At 44.4% G+C, this 17,466-nt stretch overlaps 1 protein-coding gene across 2 annotated transcripts in view; it reads left to right on the plus strand.

Moving 5' to 3' along the window:
- LOC146185466 (CRISP/Allergen/PR-1-like) overlaps positions 1-17,466 on the plus strand; it is a 65,387-nt gene that overhangs the window by 27,583 nt on the left and 20,338 nt on the right. For both annotated transcript variants that reach the window (XM_084605533.1, XM_084605534.1), the window contains exons 2-6: positions 6,461-6,634; positions 7,735-7,869; positions 10,026-10,113; positions 11,093-11,262; positions 12,394-12,497. In XM_084605533.1, the coding sequence (XP_084461659.1) occupies positions 6,473-6,634; positions 7,735-7,869; positions 10,026-10,113; positions 11,093-11,262; positions 12,394-12,497 (659 nt within the window). In that variant the 5' untranslated portion in view covers positions 6,461-6,472. The remainder of the gene's footprint in view (positions 1-6,460; positions 6,635-7,734; positions 7,870-10,025; positions 10,114-11,092; positions 11,263-12,393; positions 12,498-17,466) is intronic.

A 17,466-nucleotide genomic window follows, 5' to 3' on the forward strand; every position in this document is an offset into this window, starting at 1 on the left:
CCCTTCTAGCTGGCCGGTAACGAGCATCCAAATCGCACTTAAGCCTTTTTTGCACTGTGACTGTGCAGTGCGAAAGGCAGTCTCGCTTAATTTGACCGCTGATGCGACAAAGCACGCCAGAGGAAGCACTGAGGATTTGAATTGGGCATTGTTTTCAGAGTGTGGAAGCCAGAAGCTTCCCTTTCCACCGGCTCCGGGTCTTAGGCATAGCAGCTAGGTGGCCTTTTCCTTTCTACGTCGTTGCTTTTAGAAGTCAAGCATGGGTGGAGCGTGTCAGTGCACCTGTGGGAATGATTTAACCAGCAGCGGCAGCGTGGATGGGGCGGCGGTGTGCGAGAGGCAAGTGGGAAGAGAGACTCCCGACAGGAGAGGGTTCGATGCCCTCACTGGAGAAAGTGTGTTGCCGTAATCTTTGTTTAATGTAATTTGTATTGCTAGTGGGGCCTTGGGTTACAGGCTGAGGAATACCCACGTGGCTGTGCCCATATAGCATACTATATATTCATTGGACAATTGATGCGTGGGGCGGCCACTGAAAATGACCGCCCACAATTCTTTGTTGTTTGAGTGTGTAAAAAGTGATGTGATTGAGGAGAGCTGTGTCAAACCTGTGTTGGGGCTGTATGCGTAGGGAATGTAACGCGGCTGTTCTACTTAGGCTCTAACCATTTAGGTCGAAGGCGAAGTTGTTCTTTTTGTATATTCATTTCTGCTTCCAGTTTTACTATCTGTATAGATGTTTTGTTGTAAATATATTCTCTGCTGTCACCACCTTCAAGTGGGCATCTTGGTCTTCTCCAAGCCGAACTACATGACAGGAATGGTTTAAGAATCTTCCGGGAAAGGAAGCGAATATCTTAAATTCTACTACGAAATGCGGGTAGTTTTGTTACGTGGTATCACCGGTGTTGCGAAGGGAAGTGGCGTGAGAGGAGGAATGGAAAAAAGAAAATTCGAGAGTGGTGAGGTACTGGAAGAGCCAATGTTTTAAGCCATTTTGGAATGATTGAATTAGAATGCATCGAAGTGACAGGTTAGAGAAAGTGGTTGCTTGTCGGTTCTGTCGTAATGGGGACTTCGCGACAGTCGAAGCCAGGATGTCACGTTCAGGGGTAGACTTGTAGCCGCTGAACCCACGCGCAGAAAGTCATGTTCTTATTCCGTTATGAAAATACAGAACAAACGACTAGTTCTGCTCTGTCTGGGAATGCGGGGGGCTTAAGAGTGGTCGCACTATACGACATATGCATGTCTGACAAGAATGAACTTTCATGTGCGTCTAAGCGACTTGTTGAGGATGGCTTCGCTTCAAGCTTTTGCCTTGATCGTTCGCTTTATAGATGGGAAAGCTGGGGCAGGAAACGATACATGATGTGTGAAACGCTAAGATAAAAAAGCAAGACGTATGCCAAGCTGCGCAGTCTTGTGAATTCTTCAAATTTCTAACAGGAATGATGGTATCTCCATCTACATCATTGAAAGCGCTGTTTTGTCTGCATAAGCAGAGGGTCTGTGTGAGTAAATTGTGAGGCGATGATGGCTTCGTGATTTGATTAAGAATTCTTCAGCAGTAATACGGGATTTTTTTTTTGCGGACCGAAATGGTAGGGAGAAGAGCGAACATAATGGTAACGAAGATACACTAACAGAGTGATGCTTAAGTGGCAGTAGAAGCTTAGAAGTTATCCCATAATCTACCTCAGGGTGCACAAGTGTGATGTTTTCAGGCTGTAAATACCCTAGAAGTGAATGGGCCTTGGTGCGCATGCATTTAATAGCGAGTTTTATAATAGGATGAGCGTTATTCAAATGACCTCACGGGTGCCATTTTGTAGTGCAGAGCACAGCTTCTGCAGTGCAAGCCGTAGCACACGACGATAAGCATATTAGATATGCTTGCAACCTTATACCGTGTTATACGCGCAACAAAATAGCGATCACTCTGACGTAGGCGCATACTTCTTATAGGTTAGGGTATAAGGGAGTAGTGGGGTGTAGGTACGCATGCGCGGAGTGCTGCGCTGAAAGTGTGAAATGTGAGGATAGGTGCGATTAGCGTTCCCCTATGTGCTCTGACCCAATTTTGAACTGCCTATATACCTGTTAACAGTTAAACAGAAGCAGCTAGCTCTTGTTTGCGGAGTACTGAGCTAGGTGGCGGTAGCTAATCGAGCCATTGAGGAGATTACTAACCGAAGGTGGCTCTACGATATCAAATCGAGGAAGAAAATATGAGCGTTTCAAAAGCAGGGATTTAACAAAGCCCAAATTACCCAGAAGGCCTTCTAATAGGGAGCAACGGAGACCTGTCAAACAAGGAGCACGTATATGCCTAACCGCCCGTCTTAGTCCTTCCTCTCCGGGGCAGTGTGAGCAAGCCGCGCAGTCAGTCAGTCATTCACTTAGTCGGCAAAGCGTGAGGCAGGCTTGGCTGGGGCCGCCGGCCGTTCCAGGAAGCGGCGGAGCTCGGTCTTTGCTTTCTCCCTTGCCGTTTCCTTCCGGCGCACGCCGCCGAGCAGGTGGTCCTGACACCTCCAGACCCTCGGCCTCCACGACCTCTCGCTGAAGTCGAGCGCAGCCCGGCACGGGCAGTCGAGCCGTTGTCGACACACGCCAGTCACGGGTAGCATGTGCCGCTGCCCATGACACGGCCGGGGTGACCACGCACGCATGCTGAGAGGAAGACAAGTGAGAGTTTTAGGGCCGTTGGCTCGAGCTAGTTTCCATTCTCATTGCCCTTGTGTCACTGGACTTGTCGAGAACCTGAGATTTACTGCGTGCGCGTGATTGGGTGGCCGTATCTGGGTGGTTGACGCCTGCTTGTCCAGTGGTGTGGACGGCACTGAAACTTGGCGATAGCCCCTCCCTCTTACCAGCGGGTCGAGTAACCACAACTCAGCTGAGGAGGGCGACAAAGCGACATCTAGTGACGTGGGATCGTCGATTACAAGCGATTGTTAGCAAGTCTCCTTCTTTGCGTCGAAGGTCAAGGATTCCTTACGATCCGGGCGGCAGAAAAAGTTTGGCTCCTCGACAAAAGGAGAGTCCATTTCTGGGTTATACGAAGGCGGCTGGAACTTTGGATGATGTCGGCGGCATTCGAGCGCCTAGTGTACTGTGAGGTGAGTAGAGCGTAGGAAAAGATTAAGAATCAATTTTCTCGAAAGGTTCAAAGCCCTTGTTATAGTTCGATATTAATGTTTTGCTTGTGGACCCCAAGACTTGTGGCAAAAGAATTCGGCGAATATGTACAGTCTCGTCAAAAAGCATAGGGTCCAGGGCGTTAATTTCTTATCCAGTTTGTGCGGCTCTTAATAGATTTGCATTGTTGCGAATCTCCTGACGGTAAAGGTTTTTCTCCTACCTTCTCCAGTGAGAACAGCTGCGACTAAGACAAACTCAACATCATTACACGGCTCTGAATCAGACCCCGTGTGCTCTACACTTTTAACAAATGCTGTATCTTACGTCTAATGTTTGGGCATAGGGATTTCCTTTTTACTTTATTTCTCCTTAAAAAACAATCATCCGTAGTCTTTAATGTATGGTGGAAAACTGCACTCACAAGCTCAAATTGATAATCTCGTTTGTCCGCAAAGAAGGCAAGGCCTGAATAGTCACTCTTACCTGACGTCCAGTTACTTGACGTCACTCGAAACTTTATCTAATAAATCAGACATGTCGACCCTACAGCAACAGTGCGAATGGCCATTCAACTTTCTCTGTAATTGTTAAAGGGATATAAAATGAAGTGTTCTTAGGCAACTGTCAAGGCTTTTTTCTCAGCAAGGCAACTGAACGAGCCTCATGATACGTTTTCGGTCGTCACTCACGTATAAGCCGAGGAACATGTACTTTAAATGCATGTACTGGTCTCTGTGTCGTCATAAATATGCAACAGTATATCACCATTTCAGCGACTGGGATGCGCGTTTGGAGCGACGATGCCAAGCCCAGCAAGACGGGATAAGCGCAAATGGGTATCGCGTCTCGAATAATTCGATGTGCGCGAACATTCGCAATAACGCATTTACTCAAGTTATTGTGCAGCACTATCGGTTAGATGCAACAACGGGAGAATATATAAGACAAAAGGAGTAATGATTGCACGATAAATATGACAAAAAATGTGAGTTACTAGACCAAAGTAGCGAAAACCTGATTTATACAAGCCAACCTACTTGTAAGGCTGCTCAGAGCTCTACTAGCTTTACACAATTCTTGACTTGCCAGCCCTATTATTATGTGTGAATACAACCGAAGGGATGGAAACACTTTCCGCATAAGAGGGAACAAGTGACAGAAAGTGTTCGGTGTGACTTGAAGGGAATATTAACCTGAGTTTTATTTTTTTAAGTTTTCCGTATGACTTTGGACGCCTTATATTCTTTTGGTGTCTTACCTTTACATATTTTTCTGACTGCATTTAGTTTCTGTGCGTGCCATAAAAGCTTACATAACCAAAAGTTATGCTCTACTCAGGTTCTCATGAGTATCTGTCCAGCAACGCTCAGACCGTGAGGAGCCGGTGTGATGGCATTAGGATCTTGTCCATTGCTTCGATGCTTTTAACTGCAAATTTTAAGAATGAAATAGTGGTACTCGTTCATAACAAATTCACCTACAAGCAGTACTACCAATATTATTGAAAACGCTGTCGCATAAAAGTAAGCAATATAAAACACTATTTACAGCGAAGTGGCCGTTGTGAGCAATGTATAAATCTCAGAGCGCGCACTGTTACATCTCAGGACTGAATGCTTTCATTCATATTCGACTCTTCCCTCTACGCAAAGCATTGTAACTGAAGCGATTCGGTGTTGGCAGAGTTCGCGAACGTTTGTGAAATGGTATAGGCTTCGAACTTCTGGGCAGATAGTTCCCCGACGACCTCACTACTTCCAGAACCAGAGTCTTAGGTCTTGATATACGCTAGGAACTAATTAGGAAGTTGCCTACATGCATGAAGTTGCGCCAACTTTAATGATTTTTGCTTTCCCCCTAACGCTTAATACTGCCGTTCATATGCACATGCTTGTTAGTGTCCGGATCTACTTGACTTTGTCACGCTTTTCACCTGTCTGCCGACCCGTATAATAAGAAACGTTTGCTAAAAAAAACACAAAAAAACATTGACTAAGTTGATCACGGCTTTCTGCGCGCTCCAACGAATTCAGAATCTTTTCTTAGCCGTCGGACACGCCGCTGGCAACGTCCCAAGTCACGCTGCACAAGAACATTTCATCGCTTGCGGAAATGTGTTAATGTGTTAGCCGTGTCACGGCTTGTCCGACATCATGTCATTGGGTTTCGTGAAACGGTCATAAATATGAAGTAGGCGAGGCAAAAAAAAAAAAAAAAAAAAACGAGAAATGAATGAATGCTGATGCCTGCGTATGAACAAGTAGACTATGGAGGAAACTGCTATATGCGCTGTCATACTGGCTGAAAGTCCTGCAGCTTAAGAAAAGGAAAATGCACGCAGGAGATTGACCTTGGGTTGGGATTTGTAGAACGAGTAATGTTTGAAAAATTTAGCAAGACAAAACTATGATTCCCGCAAAAAAAATTTTGCGTGACGATAAAAACAAATCTTCTTCTTATTCATCTGGGTTCTGGTCGCCTTCAGCGCTTGCTTGGGCGACAATGTCTTCACTTCTTTAAGTTCGTCTCAAATATTTAACTAGTGTGTTTACCTCGTCGACTTTGCACTCGTCACGACAGAGCAAACCCCATTCGTGCGCAAGGAAACTTATCGGACTGGAGGGTTGGAAGAGTTGCCCACTGCCTGCATTTTATTGAAGTGATGCTGTTTTACCGGTCGGTCGAATTGGGTGACTTCGTCTGCTGAAAACTCTTCTGGCTTGGCATATTCCAGGAGCTCGGTCATCCGTGTCCCTTTCTTGTGGTGTGCTAGTAGGAAAGTTTGTATTCTTACAGTAAGGTTGAAATCAAGTTCTACCTTTGGTCGTCATTATTTAAGAGGTGGTTGATTGCATTCGGAGGGTGTCGAAGATCCCTGATGTTTTTTGTTCTCGTCATTATTGTACATAGTGTTGAAACTGAGCCAAATATTACACAAAAACATTAGGAACCTCGTCGTGAACTCGAGTTGTAGGCCCTCCCGAAGAGAGGACAGCATGCCGCTGCTTTCCGTCGTAGAGTTGCAGTGGTTAGGATGCTCGACTACTGTTCCCAAAGATGCGGGATCGAATTCTGGCCACGGTGGCCGCTTTTCTATGGAAGCGAAAAGCAAGGCTCCTGTGTGCCGTGCGTTGTCAGTGCACATTAAAGAGCCCCAAGTGGTCGAAATTACCGGAGCTCTCCACTACGACGTCTCTCATAGCCTGAGTCGCTGTGGAAGTTAAACGCCATAAACTAAACTAAATTACCTTTCTGTTGCAGTCGAAAACAACTTTGGACGCACTGAAGTCTGTTGTTTTGTTTTGCACTCCCACAGACTGACAAGCCGATGGCGGCGCGGGTGAAGGGTGGAGGCTCGATTGGGACTTCACTCGTGGCGTGCCTGTGCTTTCAGTGTTTGCTGCTTTGGGGCCACTGCTGGGCATACCGTTGTAACGACGAGTACCGAAGGTTGTCGCCCCGCCACACAATGTGTCTACCACGCCGAGAGGTGAGTTCTTTAAAACTGGAAGAACTTAAAGCTCACATATGCCTCGTGGAAACCAACGAAGCTATTCTGGTTACATGTCTTTTGTGCTTGTTAGGGTTACAAAAGCGTGCAACGTACAGTTTGAAATGCTGTGTGTCGGAATGAGGTCACATGGTTGCAGAGGACTGCACGTTTCCGCCGAGATATATCGAGGAACGTATAGCCGCTGAAAGAAACAAGCGCTTTCGACAAAATGGGTAAATTTACTAACAAGGCAAAGTCGCTCTCTTGAAGATTTATGGCAGCACTACGGTTAGAGACGGAAGAGAACGAGGCAGTTCTTTGTCGCGTAGCACGCGCCGACCTGACAAATTCTAAAAGCGAAGCCCGATGTGCGAGAAAGCACGTGCCACATCAAACTTCTGAGAAAAAACGAGTCTCTGTGGGTTGACAGTATATGATCTGATCCCGTTCGCCCATTTGTGTATTGTATTCTACACAGATTCCACCAGGTAATAGTTGCGTGTTTTGTATTTGCCTTTGGTGTCAAAATTACGATCCCAGAGCACGCAGGGTTCACCAGGGTGCCGCTCTTTTGCCTGAGGGTTCTTGCTCTTTTTACACACGCGCCCTGCCTCCGGCCGGCTACCACGATACGTAGGCAGCCACATGAATTTTATTGGTCGATTTTCTTTCTCTTCTTGCCTCTATGCAGCACGTCTTCATCCGATTTTATTGCCTGTCACTCACTCATGGGCCCGAAATTTTGGACCAATATATAATTTTCCCCCGAAGAAACGCTGTGTAACAGTTTCTTTTCGAAATGTGGCTTCTATAAACTCCTGCACATTATTACTTTCAACAAAGGAAACGTAAAATGTTTGCCTCCACCTTCTGGGTAGCCACTTAGGAAAAATTGAAAACTTACATAAATTCTGGTTTCATAAAAGAGTTTTGAGAATAAAAATAATGGACAGTGATGCTAAATATTTTAGTCGCATAGTAACCCTAAAAGATGGGAAAATGTCTTTTTTTCTTTTCTGTAAAATTTCCTCTATTGTTACAATGTAGATAGCGAAAAAGCATGGAGTCTTCTAAACAGTACGCGCTGCATTCCACAGGACTGTTCGATATCATCAGGCGGGGTAACAAAGAAAGATGTCAAAGATATCCTGGACGCCCACAACAGCTATCGACAGAAGGTTGCCAAGGGCCAAGTTCCAGGTCTGCATCCTGCTGCCAACATGATGGAGCTGGTAAGCACGGCAGTTACGTCGGGTCATATCATTATTTTATATACATTTCGATTGGGAACATTTTTTCCGGCGCGGCGCTAAAGGCAACACTGGGTGGTTTTCTCTCAACGTCCTATATATAAGGAAATACGCGCAGCGTGGGTTTTCGAAAACGCATCGAAGTTGTGTTATTATGATTTCGTTCAATTCATTTTCACTCATTATGAAGTGCTCTTGGTAGCCAAGTAAAGGAAGTTTTGTACCTCATAGCTATGGCATAGTAAAACGAAGCTCTATACTTAAAAAAAGAAAACGTTTAGTGGCCATTTGACGCAGGAAGAAACAGTTAGAGCTTTCCAGCAAGCCACCTGAACGTTTTAAAAAAGATGCTCCCTAAAAGACGTTTATACCCTTTGAACCTTCCGCTACAATATATCTTAAAACAGATGGGCAAATGGTTCTGTGTTAATGGGCGTTTTCATAATCATAAAGCAATGCCACCTTATTATTCAGACAGAATAAGCAGCAATGTCTTGTTAGTGCAAAGGCTACCATTCTTTTGCGGCCCCTAATAGCACAAAGGGGGAGGCGGAAGGTAGGGAGTGCGATTATGGACAGCGCAATCATTTTCGCGCCTCTTTTCCCGCGGATGGCCTGTGCTGTATACCTACAGATCAGTTATATGGGCATTATTACTTCGGATGCAATAGTACCATTAATACACAATTCAACGCAAAGGGGCTCTATTCTTGTCGATAAGGGCCAGCTACCTACAAGTGGTTGGGGTGGCGACATGATAGATATTTTTTGTGAAACCACGGGCTTAATACCGATGATATTTCTATTATACGACGCATCGTCATAGAACTAGCGAGTGTTTTCGTTACTTGAAGCAAAACAGCAAAATATTACTCTAAAGTTTTCTGACTGCTAAGCATAAGGCTTCAGATTTTGCGGCAAGAGGTACCTCACAATTAGGATCTCTTTAACGTTTGCGAAGCTGTAGGATTAGTGTGTCTGTTCTATCAAAAATCTAATCACGGTGCTGGATCGCAGTCATATGAATCACGCTAACCAGTGAGAATAGAGAACTTCCACGTTCATGAGCTAAGCAATGAATTAAGTTGTGCCATCTGTCGTTATAAATCCAGTATTAAGCACAGCGTTTTAGATGACGGATGATGCAATTTGCGGCTATTTTGGCCATCAGAGAATACTTAAAATTCAGCAGACGCACTTAGGACGAGCTGCGTGTATGAAGACGAAACGCGAGTTTCCGACATCTACTTCCGCGGTCCGCCTCACCACGTGACCGGTAGCGTGATGCTATGGCCATCATAGAGATGCCCGCTGTACTCTTTCTGCTTCTTCGATGGCGCCCCCTCCACACATCCTCATACCCTGACTGTGCTTCTCTCCTATGACACCTGCTGGGCTAGGTCATGTGGCATAGGTAGGGGATTAAGGTTTATACGAATAATATGGGGTACATGTGTTGGTTCGAATCTGTATTGCAACAGTGAGATGTGTTGTCGGCCTAGTTGGTGCAGTACTTCAGACATCTTAAGTTACGCGAACGAGACACACACAAGACAGGGTACAGGACAAGCGCAAACTGTCAACTGATTATTGGAAAGAAAGAGGAACGTATATTTGTGTGTGTGTCTTTGTTCGCGCAACTTAAGATGTCTGAAGTACTGTATCGCAAACTATTTCGGTAGATGCATGTTAATTGGGAAGCGAGATGTTATGAGACCACCGTAATGCTGCACGATAAAATGTTGCGTCAGAATTTTGATACGAAAGAAGTACAACCTGGCGCCACATGAAGGCCCGTAAATGATGCTTTATGACCAATCAGTAGTGCGTCAGAGGCGACAGGTGGAAATGGGTGCTTCCACAGGAGTATCTGCTGTGAATTTCGTCATCTGACTAACCACTTCGATGGTCTAACAACGGTTGTTGCGACACCATTTACACTTATAACAATTGAGTTTTCAGAACACCGACGACAGGCGGATTTACGCGTAATGGGGCAAGTAAGGCATTCCCTTTCAAATTAAAGCGCAAACAACTTGGAATTTGCTTGCACTGATCTTTCTTCTCGTAACCTATTCCTATCTTTTTTTTTTGTCTTCTTTTGCCTATGGACAGTTAAGCACCAAGTAACTTCGCAGGTGTGGGACAAGGAGCTTGCCGCTGTTGCCCAGGCGCATGCTAAGCAGTGCCGATTTCACCATGACTGCTACTCCTGCCGCAGGGTTTGTAAGTTCGGGTTTTTATCCCGAAACCGCGTCTTTATATGCCTTAGCTGCATGAGTTGGTGGTCCCACTGGATGCCGACATGTGTGTCATTCCACTACCTTTGCATAAGACAAGGTCGTCAGTTTAAAGAAAGGTCCCGAGAAAGGAAGAGAAAGGGGCTTAAGAAAGAGTGTATACATGGTTCAAAGAACACATATCATGAGGCAAACATATTCGAAAGAAACGGCTCCTAATGAGGTGGTATCAGTAAAGTTATTAAACATGTGATCGTGTAATCAAGTAAGAAAGTAAAATTTGCAGCAAAGCCTTATTGCAACATCAGCTTTTAGTGACGATATCGAAAGATACCCCTTGGTAGAGGAACCTAGTTTTAGTACACACGCCATTAGAATAACTATGGCTAATGCTAGAACTTTTATGAAACACTGCATATTTATATCCTCACTGTGAAGAATATGAAGGCCCGCAAAACATTTATGCTTTTGGCCTAAAATAAATGTCTTTTAAATTAAGCTTAAAACAGTTTGCCCGTGTGTTTGGCAATGTTCAGTTGTCAAAGTCAATTAAGTTCGTTGTTTCAGAGGCTTACCTAATTGTCAATGCTTTCCGGTGTTGGGCTAATACTAGAAGCGGCACTGAACGAAAATGAAATTGATGTTTATAAAAAAACTGTCACGTTATCGAAAGAAGGTAAAAGACGAATAACTGCTGCTTGGGCATTAAGTGTGAAATACCATTAGCGATGCCGTTCTGTATCAATGTTTGAGAAGCAACACCGAAACTGCAGACACTGCAAGCTTTAAAATAAATGGTGAATAACAAACAAGATAAATTTAAGATTTTTCTGAAGTGCTGTTCACGCGCTTGAGTCAGCATGAGGTTCAAATAATGAAGCATTTTTATCAAGAAATCTCAGAGCGTCTTACCGCTGCTCCTGACTTATCCCCGCGCTAAGTAATAATAATCGAATTCCTCTCAGCCAGGTTCAACGCAGGTCAGAACTTGTTCCTGCATTATTCTTCTTCGTTGCAATTACAACCGACCGACTGGCCAGGCGTCGTAAAAAGCTGGTTTGACGAATACAAACTTTTCGATCCTTCTGAGGTGGATGCTTTCCGTACAGTTCAGGACAGCGGGCATTTTACTCAGGTGAGAACACTGGCGCATTGCAGTCACAGTCAACACTGCGGCGTTCATAAACTTTCGACGGAGAGTTCAGTTGCAAGCTGCTGCTATCCTCGCGAGAATTCTGTTAATATTATGTGATTTTCAAGGTTCGTTGACCTCAACATCTATGGAGTATATTAAAAAAAATGAAGTACACGAGTTTCTTCTTTTTTTTTTGAAGTTCTAAAAAAAGTCAAACAATAAATTCCCGTAACGTCGTCTTATCAACAGTTGTTCCGGGAAAACTTTCGCATTCATCAAAATGCATAGTAGTTTAGCATTTAAGCTTTGCTCCCTTGAATTTGTGCATCTTGCAATTTTTAATAGGTTTAAAGCTGGCAAGCTTTTATTGCTGTCATAGTTGTAATAACTGGTCTCATTTCCGTTCTTCTGACATGATTGCTATATGAATGAAGTTAAAGCTGAATTCAAAAGTGCAACACTGGTTATTGTAATGACAGAAAAGATGACACCGCTACTTAATTATGGCTCACACGAAATCGAGCAGAGCTTGATGATTCCAATTTTAAGAATTTCCCCGTCATATGAATTACAAATCTGGATATGCTTTGTTAGCTGCACTTTGTAACAGCAGCCCTAATGCGATAGTTCCTTAGTGACTGATTGACTAGCGAAAATAACGTACGATACTGATTAGCGTACGTGCACAAATGAAGTGCCTAGTAATTAAGCTAGGCTATCTGTCTTTATGCTAAGAATTGCAATGACCGCTCTACAGAAGCCGCTCTTCAGATGTCTAGCAAGAGGAGGAAAGTGCTGTGAAAGGGCTCAATGTCCACTTCTATGCTATTTGCTAGTACTCAAAATGCACAATAAAGAGGATCCAGAGCGCTAGTGGCTCTACTTTCGATTGTCTTGAATTGAGAGGTCATCGGTAGAAATATTTTGAATACAAGAATGCGACCCGGTGTAATAGGACCGATTGCAGCACACTGTTCTCTGTTGCTTAGGGAACGGGATCAGTCACTAGTTTGTTCCGGCTGCAGTATTGGAAAACATTTCATAGATACCTCGACATGAGCACTCATTTGTAAACATACATATATCAATAGTGATGGTATTTTGTCCTGATGCATCGCCGCTGAAGAACAGATGATTTGGGCCAAAACAACTCACATCGGATGCGGCAAGGCCAGGTTCAAGATTGAAGGCGAGGATTGGTATCGCACTCTGTACACATGCAACTATGGCCCACTGTAAGTCCATGACGAATCTGTTTCTTGTTCCCTTTTTGTACCGCATTATATGATATGAACGTCACAGTCATTCCTCGCGCTTTATGTAAATACCACATCATATTAGTAGCGCCTGTCACCAATTTCGAGCACTCTGTTCATCATCTTGCTAAGGCTTTCGCGAATAAAGATATGAAGGATAAGGTTTGTAGCTTATACCACTTTCAGCTACTCAGAAGTATACAGCCCAAGGGGTTTGCTTCCGGTTCTTGCATTGTGCCCCGATTTGCTTTTTCAGCTACCATAATATCTTAAAAGATGCAAGGCTTCGCGTCCTTAATCTCCAAGCTGCTTTGGACTGCCGGATGCACTAGGGGGTGCTGCTAAACAGTTAGGATACATGAATCAGGCTAGTTCTACACTGCAGCAGGTAAAATACCTTGTTTTGGTCAGAAGCCCTGATCGAGCAGCGCCTCCCGGTTTGATGTATGCAGACGATATTGTACTGCTAGCTGAGAGTCTGGAAGAATTGCAAACTCTAGTTAAGTACTGCGGAGACGAAGGGGACGCTCTAGGCTTTAGTTTTAGCGCAGTGAAGTCGGGTCTGATGATTTTCAACGGCTCAACTGATTAGGGTCTTAAAACACAAGGTCATGAAATACCCAGAGTAGCAGAATATAAATATCTGGGGGTATGGGTAAACGTAGGATTGGCATACATTGGAAAGCATGAGCAATCATTTAAGACCAACGGGCGAAAGAATGCCGGGATAATGAAGCATAGGGCTTTATGGGGATACAGCAGGCATGAGGTTTCGAGGGGTATTTGGAAAGGAATTATGGTGCCCGAACTTACTTTCAGAAATGCGGTTTTGTGCCTAAAATCAGAGGTACAGTCGACATTAGAAATAAACCAGAGGGCCGTTGGACGACTCGCACTAGGTGCCCACGGCAAAACCACAAATGGGGCTGTACAGGGAGGTATGGGCTGGGCATCTTTTGAAGTACGGAAAGCTCAGAGTAAAATATTATATGAGGAACGCCTGAGGAAATTGGACAGTAACAGATGGGCAGCTAAAGTATTTAAATACATATACCTAAAAAGCGTTGACTCACAATGGAGGAAAAGAACTAGGGAAGTAACTAGTAAAGTATGCTAGTAACAAGGACGGAGAAATAAAGATCATTAAGAAACAGGTGATAAACACAGAAGGTAAAAATTGGATAAATTCGATGGAGAAGAAACAGAGTGTGGAATTATACCGAAAGTAGAAAATGCAGATCACGAAGGAAGCTTTCTTTGATAACTCAAGAGGCTGTGCCCTACTTTTTGAAGCTAGATCAGGGTGCCTTAGAACACGCGGCTACAAAAAGAAATTTAACAATGAAGATGACGCATGTGCTCTATGTGGTAACTCCAGTGAAACAATTGACCATATTACACTGGAATGTAATGGTATCCACCCGGAAGTTGATGCAGGCGCAGTCACTGTTTCTGAAGCTCTGGGGTTTAGAAATACCAGTGGCCGGGTGAATAAACCGGCGGTGGAAGCTAGCAAAAAACGACTGGAAGATTGGTGGCCTAAAAACAGAGAGGTGACATAATGTTAGTAATGCAGAAACAAAAATTTAATAAATAGACTGATGGGATAATGTATCGGCAGTGCAGCGGTGGCGTAGCGGTAGAACATCCGCCTCGCATGCAAGAGGACCGGGGTTCAAATCCCGGTGCCGCGCAATTCTTCACCGGATGAAAAAAAAAAAAAAAACCGCGTGTCGATGGAATAGCAGAAACAGGTTTGGGGTGCGACCTGATGCCGGTGAACACCTCCAGCAACGCACTCCCTCACCAGAATAGGAGTTGGCCACCCTGGTGCAGTAATTGGCCGCAACCTCCTATGATAAGCTCCATAAAACCCCGGCCCTCAGTCACCAGCGGCTGCGGAACAACTGACCACGGCGGCGGTCAGACCTGTGACGCAGCAGGGGGTGCTAAGAAAGCCTGGCTCCGCTGGACAGGCCGCCATTGGAAACTGACCCTGGCAACGTTTAATGCTAGAACCCTAGCTAGTGAAGCTAGCTTAGCAGTGCTGTTAGAGGAACTAGAGGGCATGAAATGGGATGTCATAGGGCTTAGTGAGGTTAGGAGGCCGAATGAGGCATATACTGTACTGAAGGATGGGCATGTACTGTGTTATCGAGGCTTACCAGAGAGGCGACAACTAGGAGTAGGTTTCCTTGTCAATAAGTATATAGCGGGTAATATAGATGAATTCTATAGTACTAATGAGAGGGTTGCAGGCATCGTAATTAGGCTTAATAAGCGGTATAAACTGAAGGTTGTACAGGCCTATGCACCTACATGTAGTTATGATGACCAGGCAGTTGAAAGCTTCTATGAAGATGTAGAATCGGCAATGCGAAAAGTAAAGACGCAGTATACTGTACTAATGGGCGATTTCAATGCCAAGGTAGGGAAAAAACAGGCTGGAGACAAGGCAGTAGGTGACTATGGCATTGGTTCCAGGAATAGCAGGGGGGAGTTACTAGTTGAGTTTGCAGAGCGCAATAACTTACGAATCATGAATACCTTCTTCAGCAAACGGAAGAACCGGAAATGGACATGGAAAAGTCCGAACGGAGAGACTAAAAATGAAATCGACTTCATAATGTGTTCATCCCCCGCCATTATGCAAGATGTAGAGGTAATCGGGAAAGTGCGATGCAGTGACCACAGGATGGTGAGGTCCCGAATTAGCCTAAATCTGAAGAAGGAACGCAACAGATTAGTAAGAAAGAAACCCATCAATGAATTAGCGGTGAGGGGGAGGGCAGAAGAGTTCAGGATCTCGCTACAGAATAGGTTTTCAGCTCTAACTGAGGATGGCGACATTACCTTAGAGGCAAGGAACAATAATTTCAGAGATATCATTACTGAGTGCGCGGTAGAAGTAGGCGGTAGGATAGTTAGAGAGGATACTGGCAAGCTGTCTAAGGAGACGAAAGATTTGATTAAGAAACGCCAGAGTATGAAAGCTTCCAATCCAACAGACCAGATCGAATTGGCCGAGATATCAAAGCTAATCAATAAGCGCAAGGTGGCCGATATAAGGAAGTATAACATGGAGAAAATTGAGCATGCTGTAAAGAACGGGGGAAGCCTTAAAGCGGTAAAGAAGAAATTGGGCATAGGCAAAAACCAGATGTATGCAATAAGGGACAAGGCGGGCAACGTCATCACTAATATGGAAAAGATAGTGAAAGTAGCCGAGGAGTTCTATACAGATCTCTACAGTAGCCAAAGTAGTCAGGACCGTAATGAGATTGGCGGTAGGGAAAAACAGTCAGACGTTCCACCAGTGACGAAGGACGAGGTCAAGAAAGCACTAGAAACTATGAAAAGGGGGAAATCAGCTGGAGAGGATCAGATAACTACAGATTTGCTGAAGGACGGGGGGGATATCGTGCTAGAAAAACTGGCCACCCTGTATACGCAGTGCCTGGTGTCATCGACGGCACTGGAACCATGGAAGAATGCAAACATTATCCTCATTCACAAGAAAGGCGACTCTAAGGACCTTAAAAATTACAGACCAATCAGCTTACTGTCTGTTACGTATAAGGTATTTACTAAGGTAATTGCTAATAGAATCAGGACAACCTTAGACTGCAATCAAGCAAAGGATCAAGCAGGGTTTCGGAAACGGTACTCTACTATCGATCATATCCATACCATCAATCAGGTGATAAAAAAATGCGCGGAATATAACCAGCCCTTATACATAGCATTCATTGATTACGAAAAAGCATTTGACTCAGTTGAAACCTCTGCGGTGATGCAGGCATTGCGAAATCAGGGGGTAGACGAGCCGTACGTGAAAGTGCTGGAAGATATATATAGTGGCTGCACAGCAACCATAGTTCTGCATAAAGAAAGTAACAAAATTCCCATAAAGAAAGGTGTTAGGCAAGGAGACACAATCTCCCCAGTACTATTCACAGCTTGTTTAGAGGAAGTATTCAGAGACTTGGAATGGGAGCAGTTAGGGATAAGAGTAGATGGAGAATACCTCAGTAATCTGCGATTTGCTGATGACATTGCCTTGCTAAGCAACTCGGGGGATGAACTGCAAATAATGATCGATGACCTAGACAGGAAAAGTAGAAAGGTAGGCTTGAAAATCAATATGCAGAAGACTAAGGTAATGTTCAACAGCCTCGGGAAGGAACAGCCGTTTACATTAGGTAGCGAAATACTGGAGGTAGTAGGCGAATATGTCTACTCAGGACAGGTAGTAACCGCAGATCCGGACCACGAAAAGGAAATAACAAGAAGAATACGATTGGGATGGAGCGCATTTGGCAAGCACTCACAGATTATGACTAGCAGCTTACCGGTATCGCTCAAGAGGAAAGTATACAACAGTTGCATCTTGCCTGTACTCACCTATGGGGCTGAAACGTGGGGGCTAACCAAGAGAGTTCTACTTAAGTTGAGGACAACCCAGAGGGCTATGGAACGAAAAATGGTAGGGGTAACATTAAGAGATAGAAAGCGTGCAGAGTGGGTCAGAGAAATAACTCAAGTTACCGACATTCTAGTAGAAATTAAGAAGAAGAAATGGACATGGGCAGGACATGTAGTGCGAAGAGAGGATAACCGATGGTCGCTGAGGGTAACAAACTGGATTCCAAGGGAAGGAAAGCGTAGCAGGGGGCGGCAGAAAGTTAGGTGGGCGGATGAGATTAAGAAGTTCGCAGGGGTCAAGTGGATGCAGCTAGCACAGAACCGGGTTAAGTGGAGAAATATGGGAGAGGCCTTCGCCCTGCAGTGGGTATAATCAGGCTGGTGATGATGATGATGATATATATATATATATATATATATATATATATATATATATATATATATATAACAATTATTACAATATAGGGAACAAAATGAGCATGATAGCTACTGCTATCACCCCGTTTCAAAGGGACGCTCCTAT

This window comes from Amblyomma maculatum, chromosome 6, assembly GCF_055883805.1.
Source record: "Amblyomma maculatum isolate TAMU_Amacu chromosome 6, ASM5588380v1, whole genome shotgun sequence".
Lineage (NCBI taxonomy): Eukaryota > Metazoa > Arthropoda > Arachnida > Ixodida > Ixodidae > Amblyomma > Amblyomma maculatum.